Consider the following 16,582-nt stretch of genomic DNA (forward strand, 5'->3'; position numbering starts at 1 on the left):
ACTTTTTGATTTGTTTATTATATTTATTTAAATTTTGAGTGTGTATGATCATGTTGCTTTAGACAAGTTAAACCTGGACAGATTTTTTCTCTGTGAATGATGAACTATATAAATGAAAGTTTTGTTTACAGTTTGAAAATTAAAAAGAATGATTTTGTTAGCTGTTCTTTTCCCTTTGTCTGTCTGCAGCCATATTTAGAAGCCACAACTATTTATAATGTTAAATATCAAACTAGTACTTTGTGAATCCTTTATTTAATATGTTAAAACTTAAAATATGTGATTTCAAGGCCCAATTTGATTAGAAACTGAACACGTTTTAAGATAAGTCACTGTTTTTAACTAGGTGGAGTTATCAAATGCAGCGGAATAGTCCTTTAGTTTTGAACCAAACAGAAACCTACGAATCGGACGCTAACTTCATCTCTGTCCGGAGGAAAAGAGAAGGCGTTTCACAGCAGCCATCATCATCTAATGGCGACGGTCAAACCCAATCACGCCTCAATCAAGCGCCGGTTATCAGTGTCAAATTAAAAGTCTGCCCAAAGGAAGCTGTCTTTTTGTTATTTTCCAACATTTATGTGAATATTAGGTTTTTACGTAGCGCTATTCTAATCTGGAGAAGGAACGGCGCAGCATGGAGCGTATAAAAGACACGTCGTGCAGACTGACCGACGTCCCTTTGTGTCTTTAAGTTGTTTATGTCGAAGCGCCATCGGGAGGTGAAGGTAAGCAGACTGTTTTGGTTTTCTTACCTCAGACAATTGAAAGTAAAGAAGAAAACTATAAGAAAAGTAACCTGTGTTAGCGCAGTGCAGCAACTGTTTACACAGATATCTGCAACAACTACAACTCCCAGTCTGGTTACTGGTATAAACATACAAACTGGCTATTTTAATTGGTCTTTTGTATCATGGAATGAATGTTTAATATTACATTTCTGCAAACACAGCCATTATCGTGGACTAAAACACAGCCTTTTCAGCACAGTATTTGAATAAAACGTGCTTTAACTTGGTAAATGGCTTAAAAGATGCATCAAATAGTTACAAATTTCCTATATATCATTTAAATACATCAATTTAAATATGGAAATCCTCCATTAAGCTTTGAAATCATTAAGTTAGCTTTTTGCTGCCTAGTTTTATTGACTGTTCCACAGTAATTTACAAAAAGAAAATGCATAAAAATACACTATTAGATTATTGATTATTTCCTGGTGTTTTTACTTGTAAAATTCCCTTTTAGTTGAAGTGAGAAATCCAGAATCTCATCACTTCATTAAATGGGAAGGAAATAAATCATCCTTCACACAGCTGTTTTAGCAGATTATTAGTTATTTGTGTATATTAACTTAATTTAACATTACTTTTCAACACTGTATTTCCAGTTTTATTTAATTAAGCATGCACAATTAGGTAACAAGTTATTGTACGTTAAATTGTGGCACTTTGAGCAATCAGTGCAGCTTTAATGTACCACTCTGTTTTCCAGGAATCCGTCTGAGATCCCCACTCGTCATGGACGTCTGCTGGTGAATCGAGTTTCCTTGGAGCTAAAGATCAGCTGATGTAGCCAGGTAAGCTCCAGCAGGCTGACGGATCCGGCCTGCTGCTCATCCTGGAGTTTCCTCCGTGTGTGTCATGCTTCACCGCCACGCCTCATCCTGCTGTCTCCCTCTGTCACCATCGGACCCCTGCAGCTCTTGAGCGAATGAATGAAAAAGTCGGTCACTTCACCTTCGCCAAAAGGACTCCATGTCTTTCTTGGTAAGACCAACAAGCAGCATGGATTTCTTTTCCCGTCGTGCGTTTCTGCTGTGACTTAGCAAAACTAGAAATTCAGGAGATTAAATAATAAAAAAAAAAAAAAAAAAAACTGAATTCAGCAGGATTGAACAAAGCAAAACTTGATTTGGGCGCCATCATCACTCCGCTGGCATCTGCTTTATATCATCCAAGTTTTATGTTTCTGTGCAGTATGCATGTTATCGCTGGTGAAAGTTTGTATTGTGCTGTTTCTGCTTTTGTGGATTTTTTAGTTTTAATTCAGAGCAACATTTCCTGCTATAAGGTAATTACCAGAACTCTTGCTTTTATTAAAGTGGCTCCCACTTCCTTTTTTCCCCTAATTTTTGGATGGTGACTTCTATATTTCTCACAATAAACCACAGACACAGATTTGTAGAAACAACTTAAGTAAAAAAAAAATAAAATAAACATTGCACATTATCCTTTTCTTCTTTATCTGGTGTTTGTGAAAACAAAAATGAAGCATATATACTGGAAGATAAATCGATAAATTGTCCTAGAAGTTATTGCGATAAATAATAATATTGTTGTTTTGACACCATTTTCTAGTGATATAATTGTAATAAAATATCAATGAACTTTAAACTCAGATGAACATTTAACACTGGAACTGGAAGACATTTTAAATATCCAAAATAAATAAACAAAACAAAAAATAAAATGAATTATGGAGTCACTGTAAACAAAATTGTCCTTTAAATAAAGGGCTAGTTGAGACCAAATCACCAAACAGTTGAGCTTGTTTTAATTCATCATGTTATTAATTGATTATTTTTTGTGACAGACCTCCTGCTTACTCCTTTAAAATGTATTTTTTTTGTTATTAAACTGTAATAATATAATAAAATGTTTATTTGAAGGATTCTAAGGTCGTTTTAAGGCGTTTATTTTCATCCTGATACCTAAAAAGTGAGCTGTATGGTGTTAGCAGGTTCATCTGTTCACACGTTCATCGACTCTTTAGTCACATCATCCGGTTCCCTTTCTGTTGCCTCATATCACATCGTCGCCCATGGATGCGTTGGTGCGCCATGTTTCCTGATGCTTGCTGCCTCTTTGTTTCCTCCTCCTCCTCCTCCTCCTCCTCTTCCTCCTGTATGGGCATGTCTCACCTCTGCTCCTCCACCCCCCTCCCCAGGACTGTTCCTGCATATCCCACTCTCAGGTCCAGCCCATGGACATAGAGGAGCGCTATGAAGACACCAGCCACCAGTTTCGGGTCAGTAGCCGACATCATCAGCTTAGAGATGAAAGCCTTGCAAAAGTATTCACTCCCCTCAAACTTGAATACTTTTTCAGGGAGATATCAAGCTGGAAGCACATCCTTTCCTTAACATTATCCTCTACATCCCTAATGCAGTAGTTCATGATTAATACTTATTATTAACTACTTAATAATAATAATAAATCATGTACTGCCAAGGCCATGTTCCTGCGGTGATGTAATGCAGAGGGGAAGTTTCCTCTTTGCTCCCTGCATCACCAGAACCTGCAAGCATCCCCCCTGCACTGCTTCACTCTGCTGCTTTTTGTGTTACAGCGCCACCTGCTGGGAGCAGGGAAACGATCCAACATGGAGACTCAAGCATTTTACTAGACGATAAATGTCACATATTGATAATATTGCTATTTTTTTAAACCATTTCAAGTAATTTACTGATAATTGCATAATAATACACTTAATATGTTTGTGACATCGAAGTTTATTTTTCTGGGTTTTATTTGTTTTTCTCTCCTGTCTGATAATATTGTGATGTTTTAATTTTATGTAGTTTTGTAATTTTAAATAAAAAAGATAATAAATATAATATATGCAAAAATAATGCAAGTACACCTTCTCAAAGGCTAACGAACTTTAAATTTGTACAGAACATTTCACACTGGTGCAGGAAGATGTTTTAAATATCCAAAATGAAACACGAAAACATAAATAAATAAATAAAAAGGAAATTAAAACTAAACACAGACGAAACCATAAATAAAAAGCAGTTCGAAGTCTCTATAAACAAAATATTTCATCAACATTTGTGGTTGCCTTGGAGATGCGGTTTATTCTTAAATTTAACAGAATAATCAAACGGATGGTTTGTACGCTCAGTTTTTCATTGGATGCCCTGCAGAGCTGCGACGGTTCTGAATACACCCTCCAAGGCCCGGCCGGCGGCGATGACATCACGGGGCTGTCGCCTGAGCCGGCCCATTACCAGCTGCTGACCGAGCTGGGTGAGGCCACCCACACAATATAGTACAAGACCTTAACTGTGTGTCTTAAAGGAATGATGGAGAGGTTTGACCTTGTATCGCAGGTAAAGGGTTCAATAACCTGAGCCAGGTGAGCATGGCGCGACACATCCCGACCGGCCAGCTGGTGGCCGTCAAGCAAACCAACCTGGACGAATGTACAGAGGAGGAGCTGCTGCAGCTCATGGTAGACTCAGATTTTCTTTCTTTCTCTTCAGAAGCAGAATGTGATTTTGTTCAATATGTGTAACAATCTTTGTAACTCTAAAGCAGGGTTGCAGAACCTACGTCTGTTATTTCAGCTGATTTTAGGGATCAAATTAGGAGGTTGGGTGTTTTTTTGTTTGTTTTGTTTTTTTAACGTGACATGACCTTAACCCTCACAAAGCGCTAACATTCAGCTCAGTTCACAACAGAACCACAAACCAAACTAACTCTGTACTCAGGAAAATGCTGGGAAAATGAATCATTCTTAAAAACTTGATTGTGAGACAGTCATTTTGTGATGCGTTTCAGTTCTAGTCTTCTAGTTTTAGTTTCCAGAGGTTAGCATTATGAACTGTCATTTCATTCAGATCTGCTAAAGTTTTCAAGAACACAAAGTTACTGAAGTCTGAAGCAAATTTTTAGAAGTTGTGCTGAGATTATTGTAAAATTATATTTTCTAAAACCAATATAAACTGTTGCATATGTTTTTTAGTTTTGTTTTTTTTTTATAAATCTGCCTTCTCCTATTCAAAAAAACAAAACAAAAAAAAACGTATCTGCTAATGCACAATCTGGAGGTGTGCGCGCTAGACCTTGCATATTCTGGTCTGACACCACTAAGAAGAGGATCCTAACTAGTAGAAGAAAAAGCTTTTAGCAAAATGCTAGTGTGTTGCACATTTTTGTCTCATTAGTTAAATGTATGAATCAATGGTATTTTCTAAAGTAGTGGATTAATTTATAATCAAAACAAATTGCTTCTTTTTAACTTTTGTTTTCTTAAATGTTTCAGATCATTAAACTAATTTTAACTAATTTTCTAAGGCAAAGGAGAAATCTAAACAAATTTGATCTTTTGTGAAATTGTAGTTTCTCACTTGTTAAATTACAAAATAATTGATCAACAATAATCAGTATCATCAGCCACATCCATACCTGATTTTTGCCACAATGTAAAATTAAGAAATCATTTAAATAGAACCTGATTGTCAACATGAAGCAGGCAAAATGATCTTAGAAAATAACTCAAGAAAATCTCATTGAAAGCCGTTATATACAACTATAGGAGATATGTAGACTGTTATTAAATGTTGTTTGGGTTTTTTTTAACATGACTTGAGCATTTTTGTGTTTTCTGTTGTTATTTCTATGCTGCTAAAATCTTTGAAACATGGCTCTGGCCTAGTCAAAGTATGAATTTTAATAAGCTCTAGCCTCACATTAAACAAGTTCAGATTGGAAAATCCTCCACTGTGGCTGAAATTAATCAATTTCACAAAGAGGAATAAGACAAGATTTCTCCAAAACGATGTCAGGGGAGCGATTACTTCCTCACATCAACCCACGGTTGTTTAAACTTCTTTCCCTTCTTCTCTCCTAAATTAAATAACCTCTTGGCGTCCTCTCCTTACATAATAAAGTGTTTAATAACCAACATGAACGTGTTTTCATGTTAGTTCATGTCTCCCACCGCAGAACGAGGTTCTTCTCTCCCGGCTCTTCCGTCACTCCAACCTGCTGACGTCCCGCCTGGTGTTCTGCTCGTCCTGCCAGCTGTGGGTGCTGACGCCCCTCATGGCCTACGGTTAGCCGCAACGCTCTTCCTTCCATGGTTTCATCTCCCATCAAAGCTCCATGCATGCCTAAGCGGTTTAAGTAATTTAGGAGTTCAGATTATTCTCCGTTTTTCCCCTGCAGGCTCTGCAGACGCCTTACTTAGAACATTTTTCCCCGATGGAATGAGTGAGTCCCTGATCGCCTACCTGCTGCACGGCGTCCTGAAAGCGCTGGACTACCTGCATCGGATGGGCTACGTTCACCGGTCAGTGGGCCAGAGGCACGTCGCTTTTGTTAGTGTTTGTAAATGTCTCCATGTGTTGGTGTTGTCTGGTCAGCGGGGTGAAGGCCAGTCACATCCTGCTGTCAGAGGAGGGCCGGGTCTACCTGTCGGGCCTCCACAGCGTCCACAGCATGATGCGCGACGGGAAGAGGATGAGGGCCGTGTTCGACATGCCGCACCACAGCCCGGCGCTGCTGCCCTGGCTCAGCCCAGAGCTGCTGCGACAGGTCAGGAAAAATATTCACACTCCTTTAATGTTTTTACTTTTTATTATGGGAAAGCCACTGATTCCAGTGTATTACTGGGTTTTAGTGGGGCAGACTTTGACTAGACTGTGTAGACTTTAGTAAAAGCGGCTGAATAATTGCAACTGTGTTTTACGAAGCTTCCAGAAAACGACACAAAAGATAAAAAAGCTGCCATTTATAGATCAGAGTGCACTGATTTCCTTATTTTTGAACGTAAAACTGATATTATTTTAAATAAGATTCAAAGCTGTTGCATTTATTTTTGCTTTGTAGTGCAAGAAAATGTTAAAGTCAGTTTGTGTTGTTTGTTGTATATTTTTTAAATGTTTTTCAATAAAATAAGTTTGGAACATTGAAGGTGTGTTGTGACCTTATAATGCCGGACAGTTTCAGTTATTTACAGTCACTTGAAATGATCAGTTGTTTCTGATTTTACTTTTTATAGGTCCATGTTTGAGTAAAATGAACATTGTTCTTTTATTCTATGAACTACTGACAACATGTCTCTGAAATTTTAAGGAAAAATGTAGTGTTTACTTGCAGAGAAATGATAAATTGTCAAAATAACAAAAAGGATGCAGTGCTTTCATACTTCAAACAAGTTCATGTCCGTTTAGAAATAACAATACAAATGTTTTAACTCGGGAAGAGTTCAGAGGTTTTCATTGGGGTTCAGTGCAGCAGTCTCTTCATTTTTTCCGGAGATGTATATAAAAAAAAAAATCAGAATTAAAGATCAGAAAGCATGAATTGGTGCACTCCTATTTGCAACATGGAGAAATAAGAACCAGTGCATATCAGCTTCTGGAACTCATTACATCCAGTAGATTAATTTATTTTAATCACTGCAATAAAACTGGATTTTAAATGTTTTTGAAGCTAATTTGGTCTGGATCACAGAGCAGCCTGGTTTTATTCCCTGCATGTTTCAGTCTTACGTTGAGCAGTACTGTTTCCCTGTGGTTTTGTCCTCAGTAGGACCTGCATGGTTACGGCGTGAAGTCGGACATCTACAGTTTGGGAATCGTAGCCTGTGAGCTGGTGAGTGGCAGGGTGCCCTTCCAGGACATGCCGCCCACTCAGGTAACCACCTCCCTCCTGAGCCGCGCGTGAGTTTAAGCCTGCCGCCACTAAACCGTCTGACCGTCTCGATCAGATGCTGCTTCAGAAGCTGCGCGGCTCCCACTGCTGCCTGCTGGACGTGGCTCCCTTCCCACTGGGCGAGCTGGGCGGCTTGAAGGTGTCCCGCTCCGGGGTGGACTCCGGCATAGGGGAGAGCGTGGCCACCGGGAGCCTGACGCACAGCGCCACCGCGCCGCCCACCGACCGGCCGCAGAGCCCGGGGCCCAAAAACCACTCGGCGACGCTGCACAGCCTGGTCCAGCTGTGCCTGCAGCAGCAGCCGGAGCGCAGGTCGTTACCGAGGCGCCGCCGGCCGGCTGCTACGTTACGGTTATTAAACACGGCGGCAAAAATGATAACAAAACTTTTCCTTTTACAGGCCGTCAGCTTCTGAACTGTTGAGCCACGCCTTCTTCAAGCAGGTATGATGTCATGAACACTCAGGTCAGAGCCGGGATACATTTACTTGAGTAACTTTTTGAAAAAAAAATTACTTTTACTTGAGTAATTAAATGATAAAGTATCGCTTTTCTTACTTGAGTAAAGTTTCTGTATTTTCTACCCACCGAATGAAAAACCAACATGTTTCAACCAAAAACACACCTGCAGTTTTTGTTACTTTCATAATGTTTTTATTGAAAGAAACTGATTTGGAAAAAAGTTTATTTTGCCTGATTTTGGTATTTATTTAAATTATTTTCATTTTTAAAATACTAACATTTCCACATAACTATATTTTGCTCTGTCTGATGATGTAATTCTTAATCATTAAATGATTGTTTTGATCAGTTGAGTCGCCTGTTCAACAAATATTGTTTATTACTGTGCAAAGTCAAGATTTAAATCTTGCGTAAGAACTCTTCGTATTCTGAAGCATAGTAGTGGTGGTGTCATGGTTTATTAAACAAAAAATAAAATCTTAAGTACATTTTCTGTCATTTAAGTATTAACTTTTACTCAAGCATAAAACTCTGGTCAGTAAAACAATGTGGTGGTTAATTTTTGACCTGAAATGCTTTTTTCTGGCGGTAGCAGCATCAGACATTTTCCTGCTGTGTTCCAGGTGAAGCGGCACACCGGAGACTCTTTCCTCAGTTTGATGTACCCAGCAGTGCCCCTCTCCTGCCCTGAGGACCGACCCGTGTCCAGCCCGCCGGGCCCCACGCGTCCCGCTCCGCCATCAGCCACCGCCGAGCCTCCAGAGGCTGTGTGGGATTTCTCCGACTAGCAACCCAAATACAGACAATCAAAGAAAAGCAAGGCCATGCTCTACTGTGCTTTTTTAGTTTGTATTATTAATATTAACCCAACAGTCTGAGCCTTTTTGTATAATTTTATAATTTGTTTTTCCTTTTTGTATCTGTTTGTCTGATGGATAGATTTTGGCGTGAGCCAACTGTGAAAGTACTGGACTTACAGAAGCTGCTCAAATATATAAATCTTTAGTAATTATATCTTTAAAACGAGTCAGCACACTAATAATCGTGACACATTCTGCAAAGAAAGGGCCACTGTTACATGTTTATTGTGGATTCATGTGTTCCAGCTGTGAATATGAAGTATTGAGGTACATAAAACAACAGGTTTCTTATTGCATCGAAGGAGAAAACGGTGTTTTTATGAAGTCATTCTCAACACAACTAGATCCAGCCTTGTAATCCTCTTTCTGCTGTATGTTCTTGTGTGTAAACTTTACAACATGGGGGTTTAACTGTGCTCTAAAAAGGCACAAGAGCAATAAATGTGCTGTATCTAGTGCTAAGCTAGTGTAGCAGTTAGGAATCATTAGTCTTCCCTGTCCTGGTCTACATAAAATGTTCCTACTGTGCTCTTCAACCACTTATCCAGCAATGCCTTTGTTTTTAATAGGATCTGGTGAATTCTTTGTAACTGTGATTAAGCGTGCTGTGTATGAGAACTGTGAGTTACAGTACATATCAAACATGGTAGCTGTATAAGCCTTACTTGTATTATTAATGGTACAATATCGATATATATGTTTTTATTCCCATGCTTGCTGTTATTCCTGAGTGGTTCTTTTCCAATGCGAGCTTAGTTTGTTTTAATTTATTACTTATGAATACATTTCTGATGAGAAAACATTTTGAGGGAATTTGAAGCTAGTTTTTTTTTCTTTTTTTGAGTGAGAGCAATTTATTACAAAAGTGGAAATAATTAATCCTGCTTTAAAACTAAAAATGTATGCTTTTATTTTCTTAAGAAAAATTCAGATATAAGTTTTCTGTTTCCTACTCTTCCCACAGGATTGGAAAAACATGCAAAATACTCAAAACTCAATGGGAGTAAGGTGCCTTGACTTTTGGTTGTTATGCAATCTAAGGTAATTCTCTTTAAAAGTAAAAGTTTCACCAGCAGATCAGGGTTTTTCGTAAAGTTGGACAAGCTTCGCTCCATAGCTCAGCCATATTTTACATTAAAAACGTTTAAACTTTAAACGGTTCATGAAAATTTGAGTTTCCTGTGACAAATAAAACAAGTGTTAATATTATATAGGTTTTATGAAAAGTGTGCTGCGTTTACTTCACGGGATGTAAACGATTAACTATTCCAACAACAAAAAATCTGACCTGTCCCTTTAAATGACACATCTGCACATCTTCCAAACGAAGCAGTACTTTTTAATTCCTCAAGAGGGCGACAAAGATTCAGAAACCAAATCCTGTTCTTAGCAAACACGAAGATCCACATCGACACCGTAAAACATCACCATGTGTCGCAAATAGGGTGCGCTTTAAAAATAACTTTTCCCAGTTATTCACTTGTAAATTTATTCCCTCTTTTGAATAAACAACAGTTGAACGCCAAGCCCGGTTTATTTGAGTAGATTAGCACTTTAGAAAGGTGGAATATTTATAGCTCGCAATAGCCTCATGTGGTTTACCAAAATAAGATTACAGTTATGATATAGAGTAGACGACGTACTCAAAGTAATTTAGCTTGGAAGACTAAAAGTGGTACTTTGAAATGAATTCGTAATTTGGTTGAAATAAGTATGTTTGTAATAATTTAAAATTAATTGTAATGAATACAACAAATAAACAAAAGTAAAATGTATTAAATTAAGAAATTATTGATAATAGACTGCATTTGTAGTCATTCTTTCTAAATAGTTTGTTTATTATTTACGTAATGTAGATCATGTTCTGCATCATCTGGTATTTGCCGGGCTTTTATTTTGAAAGGAATCCAAACAATCCCTGACAGGAAGCTTCCCGCAGCAACAGCAGCCCTAGAGACGGCGGTGGCGGAGGTGACAGTTGGGCTTTTCGCTATCTAGGTAAGTGGGCTTCAATTTGGCGACGAATTTATCATTGTAATATATTTTCTTTGACATTTATTTTTATTTTATTTCATGAGTCGTGTTCTAGTTGGACTAGCTGGGGCGGACGAGACGTTTCTGTCACATGAAGGGGAGGAAGAGGAGGAGGAATAGGGGCTTAAAGAAATAGAAACAGGCTTATTTTATGACAGCTAGGTTTTTAGCTAGCTTGACCAGGTACGGTCGGAATCGTATGACAGCGTTCAAACCGATAAACCGACGGTCTGTTGTATGTTTAGGTTTAGCGTTAAGCACAGAGTAAAGTAAAGTATTATTACTGTGTCTTGACATAACCACCACACTGTACTTACTGGAGCATTTCTGTACACCCTGCTCCGACACTGTAATTATTCGTGTTGTCCTACACAGTCACCCCTCCAAAGAGAAGTGGGAGAACAGGCCGTGGAGCTGTTCGTCCTCCACAGGAATTAGTTCTGACCTGCTATGGAGTAATTTTGGATTCTGCCGGAAAAGTCATGGATGGCTTCAGATCATGACTGCCAGGGAAGTGACCTCTGTGGGCAGCGCAGCCTGAAGGAGGGGGTGCCCCTCTCTGTGGCGCTATGGCATCCAACGAAAGGCTCTACGAGGTGTGGATGCTCTACTGTACCAAGGTGAGATGATCGACTGCTCCCATAATCCTCCTAAAGGTCAAAGGGTGACGTTTCCTTACATCCAAAGTCTAGATACAGTCAGTTTGTATTACCAAAAACTGGATGACAAAAGTCTTAAGTTGACTGCTTTGTTGTTTCTGTTCATTTGTTTTGGATATTTAAAATATCTTCCAATTTTAGTGTTTATCAGAATTTAAAGGTTATTGGTCTTTGGGAATGGTCTCTAAACAACATTATTGTTTATCGTGATAACTTCTGGAACAATTTATCGTCTGGTAAAATTTTCTCTATTTTCACAGTATGTATGAAAAAGAAAGTAGGTTTATGGGAAGACGTTTGTATAAGGACCAAAATGGTGCATCTCCTTCCCTCCTTCCATCTCTCCTCATTCATCCATCCATCTTTTTGTCCAAGCAGCAGACCAGCAGAGCAGGCGTTCCTTGAGTCAGCTGTTGGCTAGATTTAATTCACTCTGCGATAAAGCACGCGCACGTCCTGCCGTCCAATCAAAACAGCCTGCCTAAGCTGCTCCTCACGTGAGCCTGACTGCAGCCACTTACTTTCTTCCCCCAGTAATCCCTCATCATTACACACACAGACACGCACGCTATGCACGGCTCTCTACACATGAAGCTGTTATTCCTCCATGCAGCATATGACATGTAATAATCCCCCTGCTGAGATGTTAAGAGCGTGAACGCTGACGCGCACGGTGCGTCTTCTACCTGCGCCGCGGGGCTCTTGACAGAAGCGTTAAGCTGCTGTCTTGGTTGCACACAACAGTCACGATCAGTTGTGAAAATGCCAGCCATGTCTGGAAGCATTTGTTCTAGCTGGACTGTGTATTTGCATTGACTAAGACGGGATCGTTTTACTTCATCCTGGCTCTGGGCCAGAGTCCACAGGGCCAGGGTTTATCTCTGCGTGAGGCCAAAGAGTCGTAGAGAGAAGAGCAGTTCAATAAATGTTGGCGCTTTGTATTCACACCCTGGAACTTTTGCTCATCTTGTCAGCCACAAACGTTAACATATTTTATGTGCTAAACCAACACAAAGTAGCACAAAATGCTGAAACGTTAAGAAAAGTGTATATTTTAAACTTTCTGCACAACATGAGGCTGCCGCTGCCATGTTTCATGATGTATTCACAGTAATGTGCCTTCAATTGGTTTGTCACATAAAGTCTCAATAAAGTGCATTGAAGTTCAAGACAAAATTTGAAAACTTTCACAAGGCGCTATAGATATGGAGTATGGGACTTCCCTAAACTATATGTATAATCATGTGTGAGGGTTGCCCGGATAGGTTGTCTGTAAGAAGAACCTGCAGTCATGTGGGCTATATCAGACAGGAATGTTTGTGTGAAATGCCAGACCCCCTCAGCAGCACCGCAGCCTCTTCTTCTCTCTATCCAGCTCAAACTTGCAGTGAAATACCACAAAAGTGTCAATTTATGTATTTTAAAGTAAAACATGGAAATATTTTACTCCTGATTCAGGAGTTTTAGGAGTTAATACATTGAGTGATGGTATTGCGACATGAAACTTTAAAGTAGCATAAAATATATCAATCGAACTACTAGGGAGTCCTATCAAAGCAGAATGCTAACATTAGCTTAGCATTTCAGAATACTGTTCTGTTTGAAAACATTAGCTAAAAAATGCCTGGAATTTCTTCAATACTGTAGCTGCTTTCAATAAATTGACTCATTTATACGTTTGAACACTAATATTCCTCTCATTATGTAGCTTAGTTAGCATATGGGTCAATTTAGCCTCTATGATATGTAGGTTAGTAGTTTAAAGGCGTGTTTTAGCTGGACGAATGTGGTAAAAGTAAAAGCTTTTTACAACCTTTCTCTGTTTGGGGAGAACTGGTTCATCCGGTCCAGTCAGGTAGACTATCTGTTGTTTCCATGACAGCCACTTAGTTGGTTCCCTGCGCTAAAAAGGAGGAAGAGGCTTGGCTTCTGTTTTCTCTTTTAGCTGATGATCCAGTGGTCAGAAATGTGGAAGATGTGAAGCACATTTCTGTCTCTGGCAGCTGTCGGAGTGGCAGCGTTTTCAGGGATGAGCTCAGGAGTTGTCTCTGGTGCAGCTGTGGAATCCGTGTTGGGAAGCACGAAGCACTCTCTGTTAGTAAACTGTGTTGTATTTGCACGACTTCAACATGAGAAATAAAATGGTTAGTAGCAAAAATGTGTCTTAAAACACATTTTCTCCTCCATTGCGCTTTAACGACTGCAGTTTATAAGATTAACTTGTGGCTACAACATTAGAAACCTCACGGATTCCTGCAGATTTATTTCTACTGCTTTAAACTTTTATACTTTATATAACATTACAAGCACAAGTTTGATCTTCGTTATTGGGGTTTAATGTGATGGACCAAACGGAAGGTAATGCTTAGCTGCGTATTTCTTCAAATTAATTAAGAAATGCGTCCTTTTCCTTCCGCTCCATATTTAACGCCCTACGTTGTGTTGACCCATCACATAAATTTCCAGCAAAATCCACTAAGGTTTGTGTTTCCAGTGCAGCGAAATGTGCAGCAACACTTCAGCTTTGATGTAAATCTGCTGGAGTTGACTCCGACTTGCAGAGGGGTCACAGACGACTAAGGCTGTTACATAAACCCGCTCTCCTCTAAGCTGTCTCTCATGGGTCCGGTGTTGTCCCCTGACAGTCGAGGCCTCCCTGAAACGGAAAACGACCCTGTGTTACCTTCCCTCCTCCACCGAGCTATTAGCCTTCAGAACCTGCAGGAGAAAGTCGAGGGTTTATCGTGGTTTTTGAATAATGCCGGTTACGCTCCTAAAGCCTTTGTTTGCTGCAGAAAATCCTCTAAATTCCCCGCCACAGGGGAACAAGCCTCAACTGCCTCTGGGGATCATTTCACCCTTCGGTTTGCTAACTCTGGAGGAGGATGGCCAGCTGTCTACAAATCATGGATTTCCATTTAAGATCAGAGAACCGACGCCCAACCCTGCCCTCCTTCGAGTTGCTTTTTGACGCAAGTGGAGGAAAAAGCGGCAGTGATTTGCATAAACCTCTGCACTCCTGGGAGATGGAAGGAAAAAAAGATGGCAGACACAAGCTTGCAGTCTACATCCCATATTCAAAGTTCCTGCAGGCTAGCTGTTTTATCTCTGTTATGAATATCTCTGGAATAACAGTGATGTCATCGCTCGACGGGGTATTAACTCCTCCCATTGGCGGCTATAAATACACGTGCAGGAGTGACATCATGGTCAGAGGAGTTGTCGCAGAAATAGGAAGTGATGTCAGGCCAAAGAGGGAGCAGAAACACAAACAGACGACTTTTAAAGCTAAAGAGAGGAGACGGTTAAACGCCAAACCAAACCAGGTCAAGTGTTTCCACACAAACCTGATTGGGAAGCCATTCAACCAGCTGGTCGACCACACCGGTCTACTTTTAAACTTTACTGACTTAATGATTCTTTTTTACATTATTTTTGTAATCCTGAAGGATCCAAGACTAAAGTTTTTAAATTTAGCCCAGGAAACCACCCTGGTACTTACTAGGCACATTTAAAAGTAATCACTCATGCTGGTCCTTTCTCTAGTTGTAGAAATGTTAAACTAATCTCCTAGCTACAGGAAAAAAAGCAATATGATATCAACTTATTGGGCAAAAATAAACAAGATTTACACATTGGGTCTGAAGATTAATCAGGCCTGGTCAGACTTTTGCAATTTTTGATGCACTTTATCCAACTGATTCGTATTTCTCATTACTTCAGTTGCAATTGATGATGGATGTTCCTGACCATTGATCGGCGTTTTACTCTCCGCTGTAACAATCGCACCGACCTCTGATCAATGTGAAATCTCATTTTATAGAACGGAGAGCTTCGATCTCCTGATTTCACTGCGGTCAGCGTAAACAGATCGTTAGGAATGCCGTTCAGTCTCCCGGCGCGGATCATGAGGTTTCGGTGTTATTAAGGAGGTGAAACAAGGTCGCCAGGTTTGTGATTGCTGCTTGCAAAATGTAGAGGGTTTTTTGTATGTGTGTGTGTGTGTGCGTGTGTGTGTGTGTGTGTGTGTGTGTGTGTGTGTGTTTGCCCAGCTCCTGATGACAGATGAGGATAAACAGAGCCAGGGCGTGTCCCCCCTCCACCACAGTCCAAACCCTCAATGGGCATCTGTGCTGGTTCTTAAAAGAGGGCATTCTTTAAGACACACACCACAGAGTCATTCAGTCAGTGTTTCCTGCAGACTGCAGCCTCTTGAGAGTAAAGCTGCTGTCTTGAATTATCGTCTTTAAGTGATCTGGCAGCAGTATCCACATCGGGACAATAGGATATTTATTGCTTAAGTATAAACCGGCTTCAGCAGCGGCCAATTAAAAATGCTTTTCTCCCACTGTTGACGTTGATTTATGCGGCTGTAGGAAGAAGGCACTCATGCTTTTCTCCTTTTAGCTTTTTCTTTTTCCACTCAGATGTCTTCTAGCTTCTTTTTTTCCCCTCGGTCCTAGTTTGACACACACACACACACACACACACACACACACACACACACACACACACACACACACACACACACACACACACACACACACACACACACAGCAGCCAGCGTTGCTAGATTGTCCTGATGACTTCACTTGGACTCGTGCTGATTCACACAGCCTGTTTGCTTCGTTTTGGCTGATTCCCTCTCTGACACGCAGACAGAACCCGTCAACCTTTCTGCCTCGTTCCCACTCTTTCACCAGACAGCAGTGAAGAAAAAAAGAAACGTCTACAGTCGTGTTTCTTGTTATTCTTAGATTCCCACAGTGTGATGACCTACAACGGGGCCATTTTCAGCCCTCAGAAGCGTTTCTGTGGACTTTAATTGAGGAATGGTGGAGAACTGAGCTGCTATCACAATATCCAGACCATATTAGTTCCAGATATATTACTGGCAGGCACAGTTTACATACTTAGCACTTGATATAGAAGATTGGAATACCTTTCTATTAAATAACCTTTTTATTTGATAATTTAAATATATTTTTATTTTAAAATCCCTCCTCACTCCCAAAAATTGTGATTGTAATTTTGGATACCTCTGAAGTGTGAAATAAAATTGAATAACAAATGTAGTTGCTTTAATAAAAAAAAAAGAGAATTATTCCAATTGTGAGTAA

General features: G+C 39.9%; 2 protein-coding genes across 4 annotated transcripts in view; both read left to right on the forward strand.

Moving 5' to 3' along the window:
• The first annotated feature begins 461 nt into the window (after positions 1 to 461).
• stradb (STE20 related adaptor beta) lies at positions 462 to 9,480 on the forward strand. Of its 2 annotated transcripts, XM_015003103.2 has the most exons (13): positions 462 to 728; positions 1,495 to 1,579; positions 1,703 to 1,769; positions 2,950 to 3,030; positions 3,932 to 4,034; positions 4,118 to 4,239; positions 5,736 to 5,844; positions 5,958 to 6,081; positions 6,155 to 6,326; positions 7,326 to 7,430; positions 7,504 to 7,760; positions 7,849 to 7,891; positions 8,533 to 9,480. In XM_015003103.2, exons 3-13 carry the CDS (start codon positions 1,758 to 1,760, stop codon positions 8,695 to 8,697), a joined length of 1,293 nt encoding a protein of 430 aa, XP_014858589.2. In that variant the 5' UTR covers positions 462 to 728; positions 1,495 to 1,579; positions 1,703 to 1,757; the 3' UTR covers positions 8,698 to 9,480. The 2 variants fall into 2 exon arrangements, with proteins under 2 accessions (XP_014858589.2, XP_014858592.2); XM_015003106.2 differs by lacking the exon at positions 1,703 to 1,769.
• A 1,199-nt stretch (positions 9,481 to 10,679) lies between these two features.
• nbeal1 (neurobeachin-like 1) overlaps positions 10,680 to 16,582 on the forward strand; it is a 36,938-nt gene continuing 31,035 nt past the window's right edge. For both annotated transcript variants that reach the window (XM_015003093.2, XM_015003096.2), the window contains exons 1-2: positions 10,680 to 10,767; positions 11,179 to 11,423. In XM_015003093.2, the coding sequence (XP_014858579.2) occupies positions 11,373 to 11,423 (51 nt within the window). In that variant the 5' untranslated portion in view covers positions 10,680 to 10,767; positions 11,179 to 11,372. The remainder of the gene's footprint in view (positions 10,768 to 11,178; positions 11,424 to 16,582) is intronic.

Source organism: Poecilia mexicana, unplaced genomic scaffold (assembly GCF_051168715.1).
Source record: "Poecilia mexicana isolate PSO_F unplaced genomic scaffold, ASM5116871v1 scaffold_2, whole genome shotgun sequence".
Classification (NCBI taxonomy): Eukaryota; Metazoa; Chordata; class Actinopteri; order Cyprinodontiformes; family Poeciliidae; genus Poecilia; species Poecilia mexicana.